The following is a 24,110-nucleotide window of genomic DNA, read 5'->3' as shown; positions in this document are numbered from 1 at the left end:
TGTCTAGATTCTTTCTTTCCCTTAGTTTAATGATATGTTCATCTAACACTGTTTTAGTGGACCACAGTGTTATTGCTGTTTTGTATGTTAGTCAGGCAGATTTGGATGTGAAATGAAAGCCAGCCGGAGACGAGAGAAGATTGTTATTGCTACATGAAGTATAATCTTTTCACATGTAATCAACTTTCCATTGTTCCATTTGCATTTTCAAATATAGTTTTTTGTTTGTTTTAATGAACCAAGTTATTGCTACTTAAAAGACAGGTGCAAAAAAAACTGTTATTAAAATAATTTAATAAAATCACAATTTTACTTACTTTAAAAGTACAATCACACAATCTCTATATAACATAATATTATCTCTCATTTGTTCATGCAAGTCATGTAAAGTGAAGTGTTTGCATATCATATGCGGGACACGATGGTGTTGTCTGTAAGTTTGTGACTCACAGAGGAGTCTGAAGAATTTGTTAATTCAGAATTTGTTTAGTTAAAAAAGTTCTTTGTAAAGGTCTTTGTGTTGTTGCTTGAGGGCGATTCTCTCATAAACATCACTATTTTCCTGCTTATTCTTTTGGGTGTTCCTTTTCGTTATCTCTATTGCAGTGTTTGGACTGCTGCTCTGCAAGACTGAATGATATGTTCCCCACAGGAGAGGGTGACCTGCCACCCACATGTTGCTGTTCCTCCAATGCCGGGTCTGCCTTCTTTCCCATACTACCCAAAGCAAGATTACAATTATCAGCAAGATGAGGCACCCAAGAGTGAAGAGTAATCCAAATCTTCCTCTGCGGGTTTGCTTGTCATCTGCTATTGCAGTATCAGCTGATTTGTGAGTTGGAAAAATAATTTTCTTGGAATTTTTTGAGACCTTTTGTGTTTTTGACATGTGAAATTTTGTTGTAGCTGTACGAGTCGTCTTAATCAGTTTGCGCCCTATTGTGCTTTGCGTTGGTTTTTTCGTCTCAGCTAACAGATCATTATTGGTGTAATTTTCCTTTGCCACTGTATCTGCTGTAGGTTCTTGATTTGTCAAGTCTGGTCGAGGCTCTGTTGTTTCAGTGGGCTGTAAATTGGACCGTTTTGTTGATATCCAGGATGGAATTTCCTGTGTTCTTAATGTCAGAAATCCATGTCTCACGACTGATGTTGTAAGAAAATGGTTTTCTGAAGGTTTTGGATTTGGAGCGAATGTCGCAGTGAGCTTTTCTGTGAAGACTGGAATAGTTTGAAACGATCGCACTCTATCTTTGGGAGCTTGAGTTGATGTGTCTTTTACTAACAGGACACTTGTATGGGACATTATTGTGCCAAGGATTGGATATTTGTTTGTTATGCTCTGTGATTGTGTTTTTGGATTAATCTGATAGGTTCTGAATGGTGCAGCAGATGATTTGGAAACATGTAGACTAATGCCTGTTGGCCCAGAAGTGTCCCCTGGTTCTTTTGAGTCAACTAAATGGTCCTCAGTCAGGCTAGGAAGAGGTGATGTGGAATCTGTTTTTCTGCTTACTGATGAACCATTTGTTAATTTGCGAGTTGTCATAAAGTGTTGCATTAAACTGTCTCTTGAAGATTTTGCTGTATTAATTGCATTTTGTTCAGTGTTTTTATTTGTAGGCTCTTCTGCCGGTGTGGGTTTGTGAGGTTCTGGATCTGACGTGAACCCATTGAGATGTGAAATGGGGCTTTCTACTGTTAGCAGAAGTGAAGTGGAGTCTTGGATTTGTTGCTTCAGTGTGAATGCGGGTGGTGTAGGTTTTGGATCTCTCCGATTTGTGGCTGTCACAAACTGGTTGGGCTTCCCATTGAGCCAAGTTACAGAATGTGTGTTTGTAGCAGTTTCTAGAATTTCAAGCTTGACTGCTGATGAGCTTAAAGTTGGGTTTTTTGTCCTTGCAGGTAGAGTGGGTCTTGAAATGCCTTTCACCATCCCAGTGATGACTCTTCTTGGATGTTCATGCTTCATTGTTTGTAGAAGTGAAGTGGGTTGCAGGCTGTCATTTTCCCTTGTTGAGGCAAGCATGCCATGGTTTGTAATGTGTGAGTTTATAGCAGTCTGTTGTGGAGTTTCCTTTTCATTTCTGTATTCTGTGGATATGTCTGGGGTGGATATGAGTGGAATTTTGGGTCTCTGGGAATGCTGTGTTGATTGTTTTCTTTGTGATGGCTGATCAGTGTGGAAAGACATTATTGCTGTAGGATCAGTTTTACCAGTCATATCAGTAAAATGTGCAATTTGGTCATGTATGGTAGTTGGAGAGAGTTCCTCCATTGCTTTGGAGGGAATTTTGATTGTAAATGTTGTGGAATCAGGAATGTGTTGCTCTGCGACTTGACTGGGTTCAGTAATTTTCTGTTTAGTGATTGTTAATTGTTCAACTAGTTGATAATCTCTTGATTGAGTTGGTTTATGTGAGTCTGGTGAGTGTGTTGGAAAAGATGCCATGGCTGTAGAGTCCTTTGTATCAGTAATACCAGTGAAATGGCCAATTCGTTCATGAATGATAGTTGAAGAAGGTTCCTCCGCTGCTTTAGAGGAGATTTTGATTGTAAATGTTGTGGAATCAGGGATGTGTTGCTCTGTGACTTGACTGGGTTCTGAAATTTCCTGCTTGGAGCGCTGGAGATGTTGAGTTGATTGTTGTGTGAATAGATGTGGTGCTCCTGAGTGAGAGTTATTTTGTGACTCTTGTGGTGGTAGTTCAGTGGAGAAAGACATTATGGCTGTAGGATCAGTTTTACCAGTCATATCAGTAAAACCTGCAATTTGGTCATGTATGGTAGTTGGAGAGAGTTCCTCCATTGCTTTGGAGGGAATTTTGATTGTAACTGTTGTGGAATCAGGGATGTGTTGCTCTGTGACTTGACTGGGTTCAGTAATTTTCTGTTTAGAGATTGTTAATTGTTCAATTAGTTGGGAATCTCCTGATTGAGTTGTTGTCTGTGAGTCTGGTGAGTGTGTTGGAAAAGATGCCATGGCTGTAGAGTCCTTTGTATCAGTAATACCAGTGAAATGGCCAATTCGTTCATGAATGATAGTTGAAGAAGGTTCCTCCGCTGCTTTAGAGGAGATTTTGATTGTAAATGTTGTAGAATCAGGGATGTGTTGCTCTGTGACTTGACTGGGTTCAGTAATTTTCTGTTTAGAGATTGTTAATTGTTCAATTAGTTGGGAATCTCCTGATTGAGTTGTTGTCTGTGAGTCTGGTGAGTGTGTTGGAAAAGATGCCATGGCTGTAGAGTCCTTTGTATCAGTAATACCAGTGAAATGGCCAATTCGTTCATGAATGATAGTTGAAGAAGGTTCCTCCGCTGCTTTAGAGGAGATTTTGATTGTTAATGTTGTGGAATCAGGGATTTGTTGCTCTGTGGCTTGACTAGGTTCTGAAATGTCCTGCTTGGAGCGCTGGAGATGTTGAGTTGATTGTTGTGTGAATAGACGTGATGCTCCTGACTGGGTGTTTTTTTGTGGCTCTTGTGGTGGCAGTTCAGTGGAGAAAGTCGTTATAGCTGTAGAATTATTTGTAACAGTAGAACGAGTGCTTTCTTCCTGAATGATATCTAAGGAGGGATCCTCAACTGCTTCGGAGGAAATTTTGATTGTAAATGTTGTGGAATCAGGGATGTGTTGCTCTGTGACTTGACTGGGTTCTGAAATTTCCTGCTCAGCGCGCTGGAGATGTTGAGTTGATTGTTGTGTGAATAGATGTGGTGCTCCTGAGTGAGTGTTATTTTGTGACTCTTGTGATGGTAGTTCAGTGGAGAAAGACATTATGGCTGTAGGATCAGTTTTACCAGTCATATCAGTAAAACCTGCAATTTGGTCATGTATGGTAGTTGGAGAGAGTTCCTCCATTGCTTTGGAGGGAATTTTGATTGTAACTGTTGTGGAATCAGGAATGTGTTGCTCTGTGACTTGACTGGGTTCAGTAATTTTCTGTTTAGAGATTGTTAATTGTTCAATTAGTTGGGAATCTCCTGATTGAGTTGTTGTCTGTGAGTCTGGTGAGTGTGTTGGAAAAGATGCCATGGCTGTAGAGTCCTTTGTATCAGTAATACCAGTGAAATGGCCAATTCGTTCATGAATGATAGTTGAAGAAGGTTCCTCCGCTGCTTTAGAGGAGATTTTGATTGTTAATGTTGTGGAATCAGGGATGTGTTGTTCTGTGGCTTGACTAGGTTCTGAAATTTTCTGTTTATAGATTGTTAATTGTTCAATTAGTTGGGAATCTCCTGATTGAGTTGTTGTCTGTGAGTCTGGTGAGTGTGTTGGAAAAGATGCCATGGCTGTAGAGTCCTTTGTATCAGTAATACCAGTGAAATGGCCAATTCGTTCATGAATGATAGTTGAAGAAGGTTCCTCCGCTGCTTTAGAGGAGATTTTGATTGTTAATGTTGTGGAATCAGGGATGTGTTGTTCTGTGGCTTGACTAGGTTCTGAAATTTTCTGTTTATAGATTGTTAATTGTTCAATTAGTTGGGAATCTCCTGATTGAGTTGTTGTCTGTGAGTCTGGTGAGTGTGTTGGAAAAGATGCCATGGCTGTAGAGTCCTTTGTATCAGTAATACCAGTGAAATGGCCAATTCGTTCATGAATGATAGTTGAAGAAGGTTCCTCCGCTGCTTTAGAGGAGATTTTGATTGTTAATGTTGTGGAATCAGGGATTTGTTGCTCTGTGGCTTGACTAGGTTCTGAAATGTCCTGCTTGGAGCGCTGGAGATGTTGAGTTGATTGTTGTGTGAATAGATGTGGTGCTCCTGACTGAGTGTTATTTTGTGACTCTTGTGATGGTAGTTCAGTGGAAAATGACATTATTGCTGTAGAATCAGTTTTACCAGTCATATCAGTAAAACCTGCAATTTGGTCATGTATGGTAGTTGGAGATAGTTCCTCCATTGCTTTGGAGGGAATTTTGATTGTAAATGTTGTGGAATCAGGAATGTGTTGCTCTGTGGCTTGACTGGGTTCAGTAATTTTCTGTTTAGAGATTGTTAATTGTTCAATTAGTTGGGAATCTCCTGATTGAGTTGTTGTCTGTGAGTCTGATGAGTGTGTTGGAAAAGATGCCATGGCTGTAGAGTCCTTTGTATCAGTAATACCAGTGAAATGGCCAATTCGTTCATGAATGATAGTTGAAGAAGGTTCCTCCGCTGCTTTAGAGGAGATTTTGATTGTTAATGTTGTGGAATCAGGGATGTGTTGCTCTGTGACTTGACTAGGTTCTGAAATGTCCTGCTTGGAGCGCTGGAGATGTTGAGTTGATTGTTGTGTGAATAGACGTGGTGCTCCTGACTGAGTGTTTTTTTGTGACTCTTGTGGTGGCAGTTCAGTGGAGAAAGACGTTATAGCTGTAGAATTATTTGTAACAGTAGAACGAGTGCTTTCTTCCTGAATGATATCTAAGGAGGGATCCTCAACTGCTTCGGAGGAAATTTTGATTGTAAATGTTGTGGAATCAGGGATGTGTTGCTCTGTGACTTGACTGGGTTCTGAAATTTTCTGTTTAGAGATAGTTAATTGTTCAATTAGTTGGGAATCTCCTGATTGAGTTGTTGTCTGTGAGTCTGGTGAGTGTGTTGGAAAAGATGCCATGGCTGTAGAGTCCTTTGTATCAGTAATACCAGTGAAATGGCCAATTCGTTCATGAATGATAGTTGAAGAAGGTTCCTCCGCTGCTTTAGAGGAGATTTTGATTGTTAATGTTGTGGAATCAGGGATGTGTTGGTCTGTGGCTTGACTAGGTTCTGAAATGTCCTGCTTGGAGCGCTGGAGATGTTGAGTTGATTGTTGTGTGAATAGACGTGGTGCTCCTGACTGAGTGTTTTTTTGTGACTCTTGTGGTGGCAGTTCAGTGGAGAAAGACATTATTGCTCTAGAATCATTAGGAGTGCTTTCTTCATGCATGACATCTAAGGAGGGTTTCTCAACTGCTTCGGAGGAAATTTTGATTGTGAATGTTTTGGAATAAGGGATGAGTTGCTCTGTAACTTGACTGGGTTCTGGTATTTTTTGCATTGTCTGGAGTTGTCGAGGTGATTGTTTGACTAGTTGTGAATCTCCTGATTGAGTTGTTTTTTGTAAATCTGGTGATGATGGGTCAGTGGGGAAAGATGCCAAAACTTTAATTTCAGTGGAATGAGTGCTTTGTTCCTGCGTGGGAGCTGAAGATGGTTTATCCTTTGCTTTGAAGACGATCTCCGTGTTTTTTGGCCCTTCCGATGTCATAGATTCCAGTTTTTCTGCTTTTGTTGATGTTCTGATGGTGTTTGTATCGTTGGAAACTTCATTCAAAAGTCTCCAAAAAACATACAAAGCATAAGCCTTTTCTGGTAAACGTAATGCATCTGGTAGGTGTAAGTTCTGCCTTCTCACTCGTGACCTTTTCGCACCATCTCCACCCTTCCACTCTATTTCTGCATTGGTGTGGTTAGAGGTTGTGGTCGAAGAGATGCTTAGTGACAGCAAAATGGCCAACAGATAAATGAACAAATAACGTATCAGTAGCTCCATGTTAAATATATGATATTTTATCACTGTTGAGAAAGAAAACAGTTGTAAAACACATTATATCTTAGATATTTGGGAGATTGTCCCTGTAATACAGTAGATATACAATAACTTTGTCCATTCATATAACCAACAACTTAGCTTTAGTTTAATTACTACTATATGTGTGTGTAAGTTCAGTGACAGCAAATATTTAACATTTTATCACTTTAGAGAGAGGGGGGGGGGGTGTTGTAAAAGATTTAATTATTTTTTAGATGTTTGAAAAAGTTTATATTTCAAATAAAATATTGTTTCTCTGGGAGATTATCCCTGTAATACAGTACGTATACAATAACTTTGTCCATTCACATAAGTTTAAACTACTGTGCTTTAGTTTAATCACTACTGAATATGTAGGTATATTTTATAATAGTTGCACTTTATTTGACAGTACGGGCACATAATTGTACTTACAGTGCACTTAAAGAAAGCACTGAGAAATATAAGGTAACTACATGGGTTAGGTTTGGGTAGGTACAAGGTTAGTACCTTGTTATTACTCAGTTAATTGCAATTACTATATTAAGTACATGGGGAACGGGACTGTAAAATAAATTGCAACCTTTATAATTATTATTATAATTTTTTCATCAATTAAACATCATCAATGTTGCAAATACTTAAGTGAAACACTGTTAAACTCCCAGCATTATACTTGTGAAGTGTAATTGTCCAGTCATTTTATGAAAAAAGGTTGAACAAATTGCAACAGAAGCAAACTCAACTGATTTTGTATCCTCAATATGTCCTGAGTAAGGGAAAAAAAAGCCCAGAAGAATCCCATTACTGTACGTTCACACCGCCGCCGGCGAGAGCGGCAAAATTCGCTCTCGCCGCCCTGCCACCAACGCCGTAGAAAGATTCGGGGACGCTCTGACGTAGATTAGAATGCGTGATTTTTTTTTTCCTCTCAGGCGGAGGACTTCTACATTCCGATTGGTTGCCGCCGAACCACGTCATAGCTTATTACCATAAAGTTGACTTGTTTTCAACTCCTCTCGCCGTCCAAGACGTGCCGCGCCGCCCTCGCCGGAGCTCGCCGCCAGCTCTCATTGAAAATGAATGGCTTCCGGCCACTTTGACGCTCTCGCCGCCGGCGGTGTGAACGCACAGTTAGGGGAAAGTTTTGAAAAAGACCCAAATATAGCCTATTCATTCATACGCCTATTCATTCTTTTTCTCACGTGAATAGAGTAAAAATTTTAACCTTTAGATATCACCATGAAAATTACTGAGTTGATTACTTACATCAAGACAAACAAAAAATGTATTACAAGTTTTTTTTAAATTATTTGTTAACATGGACAAACGGTGCATAATCTAATTACGTATGTGCTAATTTGCATAAATACCACAACAGATCTAAAATTGGGTATAGCCAGATGAAAATGTCTTTTTGAATCTTGTTGACACATAACAGTAAAATACTTAATACTGAATGGAACCCATTTAGGCTATCCATGAGCATTAATACATAGAGGCAGGAAGATGTATTTTAGAAACCAGCCTTTATTAATTTTTAAGAGATGGGGTTTGGGGCTGGGTCCGTGGGACTGTTTCTGGGGACGAGTCTGAGGGAAGAACAGGAGACAATGGTAAGGAGAATGCAGAAGACAAAAGTAGGGAAAAATAAAAAGTGAATGCCCAGAAACAGTCCCACAGACTCAGCCCCAAACCCCATCTCTGCAATAATAATTAATAAAGGCTGGTTTCTATAGTACTTCTTCCTCCCTCTATGTATTAATGCTCATGGGTAGCCTAAATGGGTTTTACTGTTAAGTGTTTTACTGTTATGTGTCAACAAGCTTCAAAAAGACATTTTCACCTGGCTATACCCAACGTTTAGTTCTGTTGTGGTATTTATGCAAATTAGCACATACGTAATTAGATTATGCACCGTTTGTCCATGTTAACAAACAATTAAAAAAAACTTGTAATACAATTTTTGTTTGTCTTGATGTAAGAAATCAACTCTGTAATTTTCATGGTGATATCTAAAGGTTAAAATGTTTACTCTATTCACGTAAGAAAAAGAATGAATAGCCGTATGAATATTGAGGATATAAAATCAGTTGAGTTTGCTTCTGTTGCAATTTGTTCAAGGTTGACCCCCATTTTGGCTTAAAATGACTGGACTATAATGATTATATTTCTTTCTAAAAAAAGTTATTCATTTTAAAAAAATACTACTTAACGGTGTGTTGACTTCAATGCTGCTTACAAAGTTTTCTAACCTCTTTTTTTTTTTGGACAAATTACTCTCAAATATTAAAGTTTCTCTGACAAAATGTTTCTTACCATTTTAAGGCTGTTCCTGTGTCTACCAGCACAAGTTAGGAGGAGGTGATCCATTCATCAACTGTCCTGGATGGGTTGCTGTTTTTCTATTTATAATAGGCTGAGAATATATTCCGCTAGATCACGTGATAATGTGCTAAGTGTGAATGAACAGCAGAAGTTTTGGGTGTGACTGTAAAATGATGTATTTTCTCACGGTGCTGTGATGCTGCTAAATGTAATTGTGTGGATTTAATTGATCTTAATGTTACCAAAGTTTTGATTCAGAGAAGAAACACCAATTCCCAGTTTTGAAATAAAGACAAAAAAAAAAATATTTTATTCAAAAACAAAACTGCACAGACAGTTTTATTTTATCCACAAAAAAACATCCTTAAAACAAGATGTTTACTCGAGAAGCAAAACTAGATGAATCTGATTGATTTCAGATTGAGAATATAGCTTTAATTAGGAATAAACTAGTTTTTGGAGAATTTATCTTACATATTTTTGTTTCTCAAGTATAAATGTCTAATTTAAGGATGTTTAGACTTAATAAGAAAACGATTTTTGGCAGAATGAACAAAATACAGACATATTATTTAAAATGCAGACAACATAAAAGCTTTTGGCTGTTGAAACATGCATGGTCATACAATGTTGAGGCTTATTTGCTGTGTTTTCAGTGCTGACATTTAGTCATTTTTATATAATTTTCTATTAACGGTCAAGTCACATTTATTTATATAGCGCTTTTTACAATTCAGCTTTACAGAGATAACAGGAAAATAATGCAACAAAGTCTGTTTCCAGAAGAACATAGCGTCACAGTCCAGCTTAAGTAAGTTCAGTGATGTTTCGTTTTTGTTGTAAAAAAGTTATTAATTTAGTTCATTTATATACCGCTCTGGAGAAAACCGTGTTGTCATCGTCCAGCTCAGTTCAGTTCTCATATAACGATATCAATGCAGGCAGATCAATATTATTGTTGAATATTAAATTAAATGTTAAATTTAATGTCCCCAGTCTAACAGTCTTAGAACCGTACTTTCAGATTTCAGACCACCTTCTTGAGTCTTATGCAGAAGACAACAGTTAAAGCTTAAGCAGGTGCAGACATTGCCAGCAGGGGGAGTTTTGTGACACCAGGTTTAAGTGTCTGAGTGTGATCACACCCCTGTGTCGGAGCTCTCTGGTGCTTTTGCTTCAGGCTCATGACTGTTCTCCTGGGTGATGTCTCCACTCGGATCCTTCACGGCACTGGGCTGCCCGTTGTCCTTGTTCTCCAGATCTCTCTCCTCATCCTCTCTACTCTCCTCTTGTGCTGTCATGACCTCTGATAGCATAACGCAGGTCTCAGTTGGCTGCCCGTCCACTTGGTCTTCATCCCTGTTTGGCGATTCACTCTTTTGTCTTATGGCACGTAGGTCAATGTTGTTGTTGGTGTGATGAAGCTGAAGACTAGAAATGATTCCTCTCAGGTGACAAACTTGGCAGATGCATATCAGTGTGGTCACCAGCAATGCAAAGCAGCCCACTGTGAGAGCAACCACAACCAATTGCAGTGTATCTCCAGTTGGCAGTAAGAAGATACACTGTCCTTTAGTGGGTTCAGGAGTGGCCGGTGTGCAGACTGATGGTTGAGATGTTTTTGTTTCAGATGCTGGTTTTGTGTTCTTGTATGTTGTTTGGTTGTTTATTTGAGTTGTACTTGAGATAGTTTGCGTTCCACTCTTGAATGTTCCTTGAGTGGTGGTGATATTTATGGTTTTAGCATGTGCCGTTCCGAAGAGCAATGCAAAGTACACAAAACAAATGGTTCTGGGACTGGGACTTGCCATGGTTCTGTGAAATATAAGAGAAAGGAGAAATTTTGATTATTTTCTTTTCTTTTACATCATAATTTTTACATCATGGAACATCCAGTGACAAAAACAAGTGTATACATCTTAATATGTGAAAAATATTTAATTTTAATATGCTAGTTTTCTGTATATACCGTATGTTGTTACGAATATAAGACAATGTTTTTTTTTCTTAGAAATACATCTAAAACAACCGTCTTATATTCAGGGTCTAGACTTTTACATGTCAATAATACACCCACAACAGTAGGTGGCACCAAATTCGCATAAAACGAGCGAGTCAAGAAGTAGTAAAGATAGTGAGCGCAAAAAGCAAACTTTCAAAGAAAAGCTTACTGTCTAAGAGCCGCATGACTCATGTTTGCCATGTGATGTTCGTACATTTTTACCACTATTTACCATACTTTCAATACAAAAATGTAAATATGAAAAATATGCAGTATGTAAATTATTTTCAAATTAAAGCATTTCAAAAAGCCTTTGAAATTTAAAAGGAACATCTTGAAAAAGGGTGGGTCATCTTATCATCAGGGTCATCTGATATTCAGAACAATATGGTATTTAATAATATATATATATATATATATATATATATATATATATATATATATATATATATATATATATATATATATATATATATATATATATATATATATATATTAGGGCTGTCAAACGATTAATCGCGATTAATCTCATCCAAAATAAAAGTTTGTTTTTACATAATACATGTGTACGGTGTATAATTATTTTCTATATATAAATACACACACATGCATGTATATATTTAAGAAATATTTGCATGTATATACTGTGTATATATATTTATATTATAAATAATTTATATTATATATAAATATTTTATATATAAATAACACATTTTCTTAAATGTATACATGCATGTGTGTGTATTTATATATAGAAAATAATTATACTCCGTATACAGACATAAATTATGTAAACACAAACTTTTATTTTGGATGCGATTAATCGTGATTAATCGTTTGACAGCCCTAATATATATATATATATATATATATATATAAAACTGGCCTAAGAAAATTGACATTTTTACTCTTTATCCAAATATTATTAAAAATGTGTAAGATATTTCATCAGCATATTGCGATGTGTTTGGAGTCAATTGTTTTATTTGTGATAACGCAATGAAACATACAGTACCAATAATTTTTGGCCAGGCTGTCATACAAATAAATTATGAACACATGCAAAAACAAGAGAGAATCTACAAAATAAATAACTGATTATGTTCAATGTATGCTTTGCTTTTTCCTGTAAGCTTTTTGTTTTTATATGCATTTTATATATATATATATATATATAATATAATATAATATATAAATTTTTTTTTTTCATTGTAAAATAAAACCTGTAGGTGTAGTTTGCCTTTTTTTTTTTTTTGATTTTTTTTACAATTTTGTCAGATGAATACCTCAACCTTAAGTTTAGTGTCTTGTTCTTCCCTCATATTTAAAATATTTTAAAAATATACAGTCTTTTCCTTGTAATCAAACTTGTAGTGTCATTAAAAATAAATATTCCCTCCGGACTTCACTTTTGGCCACTATTGTATGTTACTGATCTTAAATCTACACATTTTCATTTATCTTTCAGACATCCACAAAGTCAGAAACAAGTCTATGAACTTAGGATGCAAGAACATAATTGCAGATAATTGTATATATCTTAATTTAAATACCATTTACCACTTAAATCTACACATTTTCATTGGTTTTGTAAGACTGAGCTTTTTTTTTATAAAATGACTGAATTGAAATTGAGGAGCTTGAAGCTCATAAATAAAAAGTAAATGGTTTCTTACCCTTTCGGTCTGTTACTAGTTTACTCTGAGATGCTGTTATCTGAAGAGGCTTGAATAACTGTCAATTTGAGGAGCACTAGAGAAGTGTGCAGTATTTTTGAGAAGTGGTCATTTTAAAGCTGAGCCTGCAGGTGCACACACACTCATTAACCAGCAACAAGTTTCCTGCCTGTTCTTTCACTTCTGCTTGGGCTCTTATATTAGACATGTACACATTAACCAATGTGTGGCTAGGGCCACTGTGGCTTTTGTCACATCTAATCAAGGCTAGTAATATGTGTAAAGACTTGGGGTGTGCGTGACTGACAAAGTCTCTCTCTCTCTCTCTCTCTCTCTCTCTCTCTCTCTCTCTCTCTCTCTCTCTCTATATATATATATATATATATATATATATATATATATATATATATATATATATATATATATAATGCTGATCAGGATATATATTTAGCTGAGTGTGTTGTGCTAGTACCTTGGCAGATTTAGGACTGCTGTGGAAAGCTGATTAATTTTTTAAGTTTTATTGGGAACTAAATTCTCCAATAATTTTAAATAGATTTTTTTAAACTTTTATCTGCATTTTTACCATTTTTTTCCCCTTATCTAATTAAATTTAGCCTATGCATCATTTATGATGTCAAATTATTACATTTAATCAAATTCAATTAGAATAATAAGACACTACAGGGTTGTAACTGTTACCAATCAAATAAAATCAGCATGAACAAAATTCTTTTTTGCAATTCAGGAAAAACATGGAAGCTGTATCTGAAGTGGCACTTAACACAGACTGTTTTTTGCAGCTCAGCTTTCACCCAAAAATGAAAATTCTGTTATCATTTTCTCACCCTGAAGTTGTTCCAAACCTGTATGAGTTTCTTTCTTCTGTTGAACACAAAAGAAGATATTTTAAAGAATGTTGGTAAGCAAACAGTTGATGGTTGCCATTGACTTCCATTGTAGGAAAACAAATATGAAACATTATGGAAGTCGATGGTTACCGTCAACTGTGTGGTAAACGGTGAAAATTTTCAACAAAACTAAACTATCCCGTTAACCTGCAGTTACAAATGCATAAATAATGTGTTGATGTTTTAAAACTAAAACGATGATATATTAAATGATTTTAAAATGTAAAAGATACTTTCAATTGAAACTAAACCGTCAGCAGGTGACGGCAAGTCACTGTTAATGAGCGAATCATTTAATTCAACCGATTTGTTCTAAAGGCTGATAATTTCAGGAACTAAGCATTTAACTTTCTTAGTGAGCGAGTCATTTAATTTCTTAGTGAGCGAGTCATTTAATCATTTATTCAACTGATTCGTTCAAATGGACTGATTCATTCAGTAACAAAACACCTCTGTGTGTTGCTCAGAGACACAAAACACTTCAGCTGTGGCTTTGTTGGTGAAATAGAGCAAAACAGGCAATATTGTGTCTAAAATGTTAGTCACTTAATTGTTTGTTAAACTTTTGTATAAAATCAATATCGCATTTGCAACCATGCTGATATTTGGGAGAAAACGCCACTCTTTGTGTGATTGCTTAACTACATCATATGATATAAATATATCCTTTTATATAATACTCATACAGGGGTATTTTAATAGTGTAAATCACACAGAGCATGCACTCTAAATACGCATGCGCAGTAGTCCAACCTTAACTGAAAAGGTTTGTTGGTTTGTTTTTTGCAAAGTGAGAGACATACTCGATTAATGTCAAACTGCACATTGTTAAAATAACAATTACGATATTATCGTAAACGATATTGTACACCCGTAGTAAAGACATTTCACAGCGTTTCTTTTTTCTAATCATGAACCAATGCATGTCATGGGTGATTTGCCCATGATTTTAGACAAGAAGTTTTGTTATTTGGTTTCTATAACCTTCAAAATGCAAGCTTATATGACCACTGAAAACACTCTCTGGCTTTGTCAAGCAAGCGTCATAGTTTGTCTTCCTTTCGCTAGTTATTAATCTAATAATAAGTGTTCAGTGGGATTGCAGGCCTTTGTTTTTGTTTCGTTGACTGTCTGTTTTCATTACTCTCACAGGTTCAAGACAGGCCAGATAAATGGGGACTTGCTCATTTACCACGTGCTTCTCACCCTCAAACCTTACTATGCTAAACCTTATGAGCTAGTGGTTGACTTGACGCATGCTGGCCCCAGCAATCGCTTCAAGACCGACTTCCTCTCCAAATGGTTTGTTGTCTTTCCGGGATTTGCTTACGAGAACGTGGCCGCCATCTACATCTATAACTGTAACACATGGGTACGAGAATACACCAAATACCATGAGAGACTGCTGACGGGCCTCAAGGGCAGTAAGAAGTTACTGTTCATTGACTCGCCCGCACGGCTGGCTGAGCATGTGGAACCAGAGGAACAGAAGCTTCCGGCAGCTACTCTTGCGCTGGAAGAAGACCTGAAGGTCTTTCACAATGCCCTTAAACTGGCCCACAAAGACACCAAAGTCTCCATTAAGGTGTGTGAAAAAACATGAATACTTCTTACAGCTCAGTTTCACTTTTTGTTTTATCTCAATGTTTTTGATTCTCTCTTTGCTCCAGGTGGGTAGCACGGCAGTGCAGGTGACCTCAGCCGAACGAACACGAGTCTTGGGTCAGTCTGTCTTCCTCAACGACATCTACTACGCCTCGGAGATTGAAGAGATCTGCCTAGTGGATGAAAATCAGTTCACGCTAACCATCGCTAACCAGGGTACGCCGCTGACCTTCATGCACCAGGAGTGTGAGAGCATAGTTCACTCGATTATCCACATCCGTACGCGCTGGGAGCTCTCCCAGCCCGACTCCATCCCCCAGCACACCAAGATCAGGCCCAAAGATGTTCCGGGCACTCTTCTCAACATCGCCCTCCTCAACCTGGGCAGCTCTGACCCCAGTTTAAGGTGATGAATTATCCTACTTAAATCAACAGTGGTCAAATATTTACCAGTGTATTCCTGGCATTTCATGCCTGAATATTTATGTTTCTCTCTGTTTTGTTAAAAGGTCTGCCGCTTATAACCTCCTGTGTGCCTTAACTTGCACCTTTAACCTGAAGATTGAAGGCCAACTTTTGGAAACCTCTGGCCTTTGCATCCCTGCCAATAACACCCTTTTCATCGTGTCCATTAGCAAGACTCTAGCAGCTAATGAGCCTCACCTGACCCTGGAGTTCCTGGAGGAGTGTATCTCTGGTTTCAGCAAGTCCAGTTAGTGCCCCATTAAGCCCTTAATTAAACTCTCAGAAGACCCTGGTGATCCTCCTGCTGTTTCGGATCATTACTCGCATTCTGTTTTGCCTTGAAGTCCTAATAGGAAGTGCCTACTTTCAACTTCTACTTGAAGGCATCATGATTGTGTATTTGCTTTTTTTCAGTTATGTCTACAAGAATGAATGGTTTGTCTAGAGATAAGGATGTGAAGTGTTTAGCACAACAGGGTCCAGGAACGCTCAAGTACAGAAGTCTTCTGGTAACCAATGACTTTCCTCCATGTATGCAGGTATAGAATTAAAGCACTTGTGTTTGGAGTACATGACTCCCTGGCTGCTGAACCTGGTACGCTTCTGCAAACACAGCGACGATGGCAAGCGCCAACGAGTTACTGCGATTCTGGATAAACTCATTACCATGACGATCAATGAAAAGCAGATGTATCCATCCATTCAGGCCAAGATCTGGGGGAGCTTGGGACAGGTAACAGAACTAATCTTAAATGTATTCATGTGACAGAATTGAAGGCATCTTATTTGGGGTTTTGCTTAAGAGCTACGTTATGAAACTACGTAAATTACACTTTAAAAAAAAAAAGATTAACACATTGCTATTTGTGGTTTCCCAGTCGTATTCATGTAGCATACTTGCACTGTTGTTTTTGCAATTAATTTAACTTTAGAGAGCATTACTCATGTCAATGTTGAGCTGATGGCAGCTTCCTGTGTCTACAGATAACAGATCTACTTGATGTAGTTCTGGACAGTTTTATTAAAACCAGTGCGACGGGAGGTCTCGGATCTATCAAAGCTGAAGTAATGGCAGACACCGCAGTGGCTTTGGCCTCTGGCAACGTCAAACTGGTGTCTAGCAAGGTGATGTTCATGCACACACACACTTTGTGAGAGTGACTATAAATGGTAGCTGAAAAAGTTCAGCTTTTATAAGTGCAAATTGTCTAAGAAGTGTAACGTTTCTTAACATTACATTTAGACCAGGAGAAACTTGAACAGGCCAAGGACCAAATTTTGAGAATGTTTCTGAACATGTAAAGCTGCAACACAACATGTTAAACGTGATGCTGTAACTAGAGCTGTAATTATATGAGGAACAGTGTGACTCACAGATGTGGTTTGGTTGGTTTCTTCCTCTCTCGCTCTTGTTCTTACTCTCTTTAACCACTCTGGTCTGCCTGTCTCTGTTTCTCTCTCTTTGTTATGAGAGATAGTTAATGGTGCTCAGGTCATGGACTTGAGGTTGGTTCACTGAGCTTAGCTGGGTTCTGTGAACTATGCAGACTTAACATAAGAATATTTCATTTAAACAACTTCTTAATCCTCAAGCAGAACAATTTACAGGAAATATGTTATTTAAATTTTTTCAGTGTTCCTGTATAGATTGAGCTGTCCGTTGTCATTTAGTATTATTTATATATTCTATTATAGTATTTAAAAATCATTTAAATTAGCTTTATTATCTATATTTTCCATTTTCTTTTAATTTTTAGTCATTTTATATGCTTTTGTAATTTTTTTTATAAGTGTTATTATGTTTCTATTTTACTTCAGTTTTTAAGTTTTTCAACTATTTACTTTTATTTATAAAAAATAACTTACCCACAGGTGATCATTCGGATGTGTAAAATCATCGATAAGACGTGTCTGTCACCCACACCAACGTTGGAGCAGCACCTGATGTGGGATGACATCGCCATCCTGGCCAGGTACATGCTCATGCTGTCCTTCAACAACTCTCTGGATGTAGCCGCCCACCTGCCCTATCTCTTCCATGTCGTGACCCTGCTGGTGGCCACGGGGCCTCTGTCGCTGCGGGCATCCACGCATGGCCTGGTTATCAACATCATCCACTCCCTCTGCACATGCTCCCAGCTGTGCTTCAGCGGTAAGAGGATGTCTATGTCCTAGAGAGATGTCTTCATGCATCAGAGAGTTATTGATTACTGAAGTGTCTTGGTTTTCTGCTGTGCAGAGGAGACCAAGCAGGTGTTGCGTCTAAGTCTGACAGAGTTCTCCCTGCCAAAGTTCTACCTGCTGTTCGGCATCAGCAAGGTCAAATCGGCTGCGGTTATTGCCTTTCGTTCCAGCTACAGGGATCGTTCATTCTCTCCGGGCTCCTATGAGAGAGAGACCTTTGCTCTGTCATCCCTGGAGACGGTTACCGAGGCATTGCTGGAGATCATGGAGGTACGTTATAACTTGTAACCCGAGACGGAAAGACTTTCAAACTTCATATAGCTGTACATTTACCAGCTAAAGAGAAATCTCATTGGTACAAAATCCTTCTCAATATAGCTTTTAATTCAAAGGGCCCCTATTATGGATTTTTGAAAATGTAGTGTGTAACATAGCTTTAAGTGAATGAAAACATCCTGTAAAGTTTTAAATCTGAAAGTGCACCGTATATAAAGTTATTGTCTTTCAAAAAGTAAGAGTCGACGTTTTTCAAACGTTTTATAAGCCGTTTCGTTGTGACGTCAAGATGAAATATTAGCATATTGCCCGCCCACTTATTGCGCGCACAGACACCAGGGAAAATTTTAACCTCAAACTAGCAGATGATTCCTGTGAATCAGTCGAGAAGACGCTGTTCTCTACAATGCGAAGGTAAAGCCAGTTTTTTTCACTGCCCAAGGACGAGCATGTGAAGAATCAGTGGTTAAAATTAATCTTTACCACTATACCACAGCAGTATAATCCAAAACTTTTGCAGTGTTCCCTTTATTTTACTGATGACTTTTCAAATCTCGGAGTTCAGTGCAGGATTCGCAAACCGCTTGCTCTTGAAAGATGGTGTTCAAAATACTTAGTTTTGAGTTTTATATTGTGTAGGTCTCCTGCTAACTGGTTAACTCATATTATTAATACTTCTGCTAATCAGTTGTGGGCCACTATTACCTATAACTGTGTCTATTAATGCAGATTGTCTGTCGTTCTCACTACTTTGAGGAAAGATTAAGCATGGAGCAAGATTTGTTTTACCAACGTTTATGTTACATCAGATCATTCACGCTAGAGCTCGGCTAATGTATTGCCTACATGCACTGTTATTGATACAGTTTCCACGTGTTCACCGCAATATATTAGAAAAATACTCGGTAAATAAATAAGTACAAGTAAAATAATCGGTTTGTTGATGGACATGCACTTGTTAATGCTGATGGTGAGGAATTACAGTTGCAACATCTCATAATGTACCTCAAACTGAGTAGTATATCACTGAGAAACGTCCTGCTCAAGTTTGCGATGGAGGTTCGGGTTGAATGAATAGTTCTTCCAACGTATCATCATCGGACTCACGCTTGCACTGATATGGTAAAACCGACGTCATTGTTCCTTACTGTCTTTAGTTTACGGTGTAGGAAGCCTCAGGACAAGCAGAGCTGACGTTGTTATGGCAATGAGCATGTAGACCAATCACAACAGACTGAGCTGTCTGACCAATCAGAGCAGAGTAGCTCGCAGAAAGGAGGGATTTAGAGAGATTGATTCATCTGACGAGTCATTTGAGAATCATTGGAAATGTAAATGTATATTATGAGAAAATGAAACATTTTTTTGACCTTTGATGCATGTAAACCTGTTGTAAGAGACTCCAAAACAACATTAGGAAACTTTAAAATAGCGTAATAGGGGCACTTTAATATCAGATTTGTATCGATTTGCACAGCATTTTGTATTTAGCGTGGACACTTGTTGCCCTGAGATGGTTTTGCAATGTTCTTTCAACAAAGTGCTAGCAGGTCTGTTAGAAGTTACTGTTCCATGTTCACATGAAACGGTTGTTTAATTAGTGCTGTAAGACTCTGAATAAAGATCAAATGCCTCTTTCATTTCTCTATATATTTCCGTGTTTGCTATAAAGTATCACGTACTGGTTAAAAGTGTGTCATGGGGTTTAACTGGGTTTTTCCCTTTGTGTTTTAGGCATGTATGAGGGACATTCCAGGCTGTAAATGGCTGGACCAGTGGACCGATCTGGCACAGAAGTATGCAAACTGTGCTCTTTACAGTTGAATTATGAAATAATTTATTAATAAACTAAGTTGAAGTTTACTGATCAAGGCAGATTCATGATGCACATGTATGTGTGTGTTTAATGTGCAGGTTTGCTTTTCAATATAATCCATCCTTGCAACCGCGGGCTCTTGTGGTATTTGGCTGCATCAGTAAACGGGTCACACACACCCAAATGAAACAAATCATACGGATCCTGAGCAAGGCCAGCCCTCTCCTCAGCATCGACCGGGTCAGAACCTGTCTAAACTGTCTTACTTTTAAAGCAGAAACTTGGGCTACCCATGAAAATGAGTCAAGTTTCAATCCATTCAATCCATAAGCTGCATTGTGTACTGTTTTTGCTCTGCTCTGGAAAGTATTAGATGATCCTGTGCTAATCATCTCAATTGATAATGTTGCCATCTAGCTTTGCACTGATGTTTTCTGTCATTTAAGAAGAACTGTTGTTTTTTTCCTCAGGGTTTGGAGAGCTGCCTAAAGAGTCCTGATAACTGTAATAGCCAGGTGCTGATCGAAGCTACCGTCATTGCCCTCACTAAACTACAGCCTCTGCTCAACAAGGTGTTCAATTACAGCATTCTTCTAAAATGTGTGAGTGAGAGAGAGTGTGTGTGACTTATTTAACTGTGTGGGTGTCGTCCAGGACTCACCGATGCACAAAGCACTCTTCTGGGTGGCTGTGGCTGTGCTGCAGTTGGATGAGGTGAATCTGTACTCTGCCGGAACCGCTCTGCTGGAACAGAACCTACACACACTCGATAGTCTGCGAGTCTTCAACGACAAGGTTTTAATATAACACTCTCACGTCACATTGCAGCACATATACAAACATGCGTAGGCCGACTCTGTATCGGAAAGCACCTTTTATTAGCCACCTTCGGTTGCAGAATAAATGAATCATGGGTACACTAGCAAATAGGGTAGCTCTAACGGTTGCTTTTGGGTACTTGAAAATAAAGATTTGTGGGAAGTTGACATTTTGTAGTTTACATTGTAGCATACATCTAAAAAACAATTTCAAACAATATTTTGCCGATTTGTGATTAAAACAACTAAAAGATAAAATATAAAGACCTATTGAAAGCAAAAAGGATTTGTCCTGTCTATCTTTCAGAGTCCTGAGGAGGTGTTTATGGAGATTCGTCAGCCTTTGGAATGGCACTGCAAACAGATGGACCATTTTGTTGGTCTCAACTTCAACTCCAACTTTAATTTTGCTTTGGTTGGGCACCTGTTGAAAGGTAAATAAATGGGTTTTATGCAAAAATATTCAAACATTTTTTGTTTTGGTTGGAAAACTATCACATTTCTCTTTTGTTTTTGCAGGGTTCCGGCACCCCTCCCCCACCACCGTGGCACGGACCATCCGTATCCTGCACATGCTGTTGGCCTTAGTAGGAAAGCACCTGAACTGTGATAAGTTTGAGGTGAACACACAGAGCGTGGCATATCTGGCAGGTAAGCAAACCACTGCTATCTCCCCTTTCCTACTGTCTTCTCTTCACTTTGGTTATTTAGGATTCAGTATAGTGAGTACATTTTGTGTATGCGCACTTGTATAGCTCTCCTCCCAGTGTCAGAAGAAGTGCGTAGCCGCTGCAGCCTGAAACACAGGAAGTTGCTACTCTCTGATGTTACCATGGAGAATGTTTCCATGGATACGTACTCTGGACATCATGAGGACCCTACCTGCAGGTACCACCTAAACAGAAGATCAGGGTGACTTCACACCATCACCTTTTGTAAAATGCTAACTTTTTGCAACCCAGTTCATAAATCATGAACTTTGTCACCCAGATTGCTGCGGGAAAGCCAGTTGTGGACATCCCCAAAGGTCTCAGAGCGGTACTTGATGGCCCAGTACCCCATAGTGGGGCAGGTCAGCCCACGAACACGCAAATCCATGAGTCTGGACATGGGGCAACCCTCCCAGGTTAACACCAAGAAGCTTCTGGGTAATTTTTACTGGGTTGTGTGTGTGTGTGTGTGTGTGTGTGTATGTGTATATATATATATATATATATATATATATATATATATATATATATATATATATAAACCTTAATGCTTTTTACTTTTAGATTAGTATTAATTGGTTTTAATGTTCTTAAAATGTTTCCCTTAGGCACCAGAAAAAGCTTTGACCACCTTATATCAGACAGCAAAGCACCGAAGAGGCCTGAAATGGAATCGGGTATCACAACGCCGCCCAAGATGAGGAGAGTGGCTGAAAATGAATATGAAATTGGTGAGGGTCACAAAGATGTGAAATGATTCTCAATGTTTGCATCCATTTATAACTTTTTTTTTTTCCTGTTGAAAGAAACCCCAAGAATCTCCCATCACCACCTGCGGAAGGTATCTGTGTCTGAGTCCAATGTCCTGCTTAATGAGGAAGTTCTCACAGATCCAAAAATCCAGGCGCTGCTTTTGACTGTGCTGGTAATATCTTTCTTTCTCGGAATAAATAAGAAAGATCTTTTTCAGTTCCTCATTCAAAGATCATTTTGCATTTATAATTTAAATATTTTGTCATTTTCTGTTCCTCTGAAGTCTTGCGTGTCACTTCCTGCCCCCCACCCCCACCCCCACCCCCACCCTCACCCTGCCATTTCCTTTAAACATCCATTCATCCTCTGAATTTTGACTGATCTGTATTCTTGAATGATTTTTCAGGCCACTCAGGTGAAAAACACATCAGATGAATTTGAGCAGAGGGTCCTGTATGAGTTTCTAGCTGAGGCCAGTGTTGTCTTCCCAAAGGTCTTTCCTGTTGTGTAAGTCCAAATGTACCTGTTCTTCAGTACACATGACACTGAATGATGAAATGAGACTCTCATTGTTGTGTTTTGCTTTTTATTTCAGTCACAACCTCCTGGATTCAAAGATTAATACTTTGTTGTCACTGTGTCAGGACCCAAACCTTCTGAACCCAGTCCATGGAATTGTGCAGAGTGTAGTTTATCATGAAGAGTCGCCCCCTCAATACCAAACATCCTACCTGCAAAGTAAAGCGGCTCACATCTCTTATATATATATGCATACGTCCAAACCAATGCAGGATCAGTGGATGTGAGAGTCTGAACTGTGAATGCCAGAGTCTGATGAGTGGATGTAAAAGCTTGATCTGTGAATGCTAGAGTCTGAATGTGAGAGTCTGAACTGTAAATGTCAGAGTCTGATGGGCAGACGAGGGACTCTGATCTATGATTGCCAGAGTCCAATGAGAAGCTATGAAAATCATCCTGTTATCAATGAATGGGTACTCAGAGTGTAGTGAGCGAGTACTCAGATTCTATATAATTTTTACTTACCTCCACAGCTTTTGGGTTTAATGGACTCTGGAGGTTTGCTGGTCCTTTCTCTAAGGTGAGTGACTGAATTTGTTCTCAAAATGCAAGAGAAAAACACTGACCATAATCTGTTATTATGCATATATATATATATATATATATAACTTGAGCTGCTCTCTGTTTTCCGCAGCAAACTCAGTTCCCAGACTATGCAGAGCTGATTGTCAAGTTTTTGGATGGATTGATTGACACCTATTTGCCCGGCATCGATGAGGAAACGAGCGAGGAGGGTCTGCGAACACCCACCTCTCCATACCCTCCACCTGCCCAGAGCCAGCTCAGCATCACTGCCAACCTCAACCTCTCGAATTCAATGACCTCACTGGCCACCTCCCAGCATGCACCAGGTCTGTACTGAAGTACATGAGACTATTTATTTGAAGGTGCCTCTCACTCATACTGTCCTGCTGTCTGTCTCCTTGTCACAACTGCGAGATTGTCATCAACTGTTGTTCACAGATGTTAAACACAGATAAAAGCATGATGATGTCAGTTCTTCCAAGTGTCACTTTGACTGCATGCTGTCTATAGAAAAGTAGCAGTTCAAGCAGTGTGAAGTTGACACTTCCTGCTTCATTTTAACCGCACTCTGCTCAATACTTTGTAGTTTATATTTAAACCCTTACTTTGTAGCAGAGGAACCCATAAACAGTGTTGTAACCAGGTGCAATGCAATACATTTCTGTCTACACTGGAAACAATTGTGGTTGGTTTGGAAGAGATGAACCTACAGAGACAAACATTTAAAAGCAATGTTTTAATTACGAAACTCATTTATGACATCTTGTCTTCCTTTTATATGTTTACAGTTATGGTTCAAAGTGTTTAATTGTTTTAAAGGGGTGGTTGATTATGATTTAATTTTTCTAACTTTAGTTAGTGTGTAATGTTGCTGTTTGAGCATAAACAACATCTGCGAAGTTACGACTGTCATATTTCAAAGCAAAGGGA

At 38.4% G+C, this 24,110-nt stretch overlaps 1 protein-coding gene and 1 long non-coding RNA gene across 2 annotated transcripts in view; one reads left to right on the top strand and one right to left on the bottom strand.

The window, feature by feature from the left end:
- The window catches only part of nf1b (neurofibromin 1b), a 58,716-nt gene that overhangs the window by 31,747 nt on the left and 2,859 nt on the right, over nucleotides 1–24,110 (top strand). The window contains exons 36-56 of the mRNA XM_079860588.1: nucleotides 14,602–15,034; nucleotides 15,120–15,460; nucleotides 15,564–15,766; nucleotides 16,059–16,252; nucleotides 16,504–16,644; nucleotides 17,392–17,671; nucleotides 17,759–17,973; nucleotides 19,714–19,775; nucleotides 19,894–20,035; nucleotides 20,266–20,367; nucleotides 20,450–20,590; nucleotides 20,921–21,047; nucleotides 21,133–21,264; nucleotides 21,369–21,501; nucleotides 21,604–21,761; nucleotides 21,932–22,054; nucleotides 22,130–22,248; nucleotides 22,483–22,583; nucleotides 22,672–22,814; nucleotides 23,129–23,175; nucleotides 23,290–23,506. Of these exons, the coding sequence (XP_079716714.1) occupies nucleotides 14,602–15,034; nucleotides 15,120–15,460; nucleotides 15,564–15,766; nucleotides 16,059–16,252; nucleotides 16,504–16,644; nucleotides 17,392–17,671; nucleotides 17,759–17,973; nucleotides 19,714–19,775; nucleotides 19,894–20,035; nucleotides 20,266–20,367; nucleotides 20,450–20,590; nucleotides 20,921–21,047; nucleotides 21,133–21,264; nucleotides 21,369–21,501; nucleotides 21,604–21,761; nucleotides 21,932–22,054; nucleotides 22,130–22,248; nucleotides 22,483–22,583; nucleotides 22,672–22,814; nucleotides 23,129–23,175; nucleotides 23,290–23,506 (3,554 nt within the window). The remainder of the gene's footprint in view (nucleotides 1–14,601; nucleotides 15,035–15,119; nucleotides 15,461–15,563; nucleotides 15,767–16,058; nucleotides 16,253–16,503; nucleotides 16,645–17,391; nucleotides 17,672–17,758; nucleotides 17,974–19,713; nucleotides 19,776–19,893; nucleotides 20,036–20,265; nucleotides 20,368–20,449; nucleotides 20,591–20,920; nucleotides 21,048–21,132; nucleotides 21,265–21,368; nucleotides 21,502–21,603; nucleotides 21,762–21,931; nucleotides 22,055–22,129; nucleotides 22,249–22,482; nucleotides 22,584–22,671; nucleotides 22,815–23,128; nucleotides 23,176–23,289; nucleotides 23,507–24,110) is intronic.
- On the bottom strand, nucleotides 9,148–12,784 carry LOC307152182. Its single transcript, XR_013819967.1, has 2 exons — nucleotides 12,539–12,784; nucleotides 9,148–10,675 (listed from the first exon to the last, which is right to left on the bottom strand). It is a non-coding gene; the product is annotated as an uncharacterized lncRNA (long non-coding RNA).

Source organism: Squalius cephalus, assembly GCF_949319135.1.
Source record: "Squalius cephalus genome assembly, chromosome: 24".
NCBI lineage: Eukaryota > Metazoa > Chordata > Actinopteri > Cypriniformes > Leuciscidae > Squalius > Squalius cephalus.
This window is presented reverse-complemented; position numbering and strand designations above follow the sequence as displayed.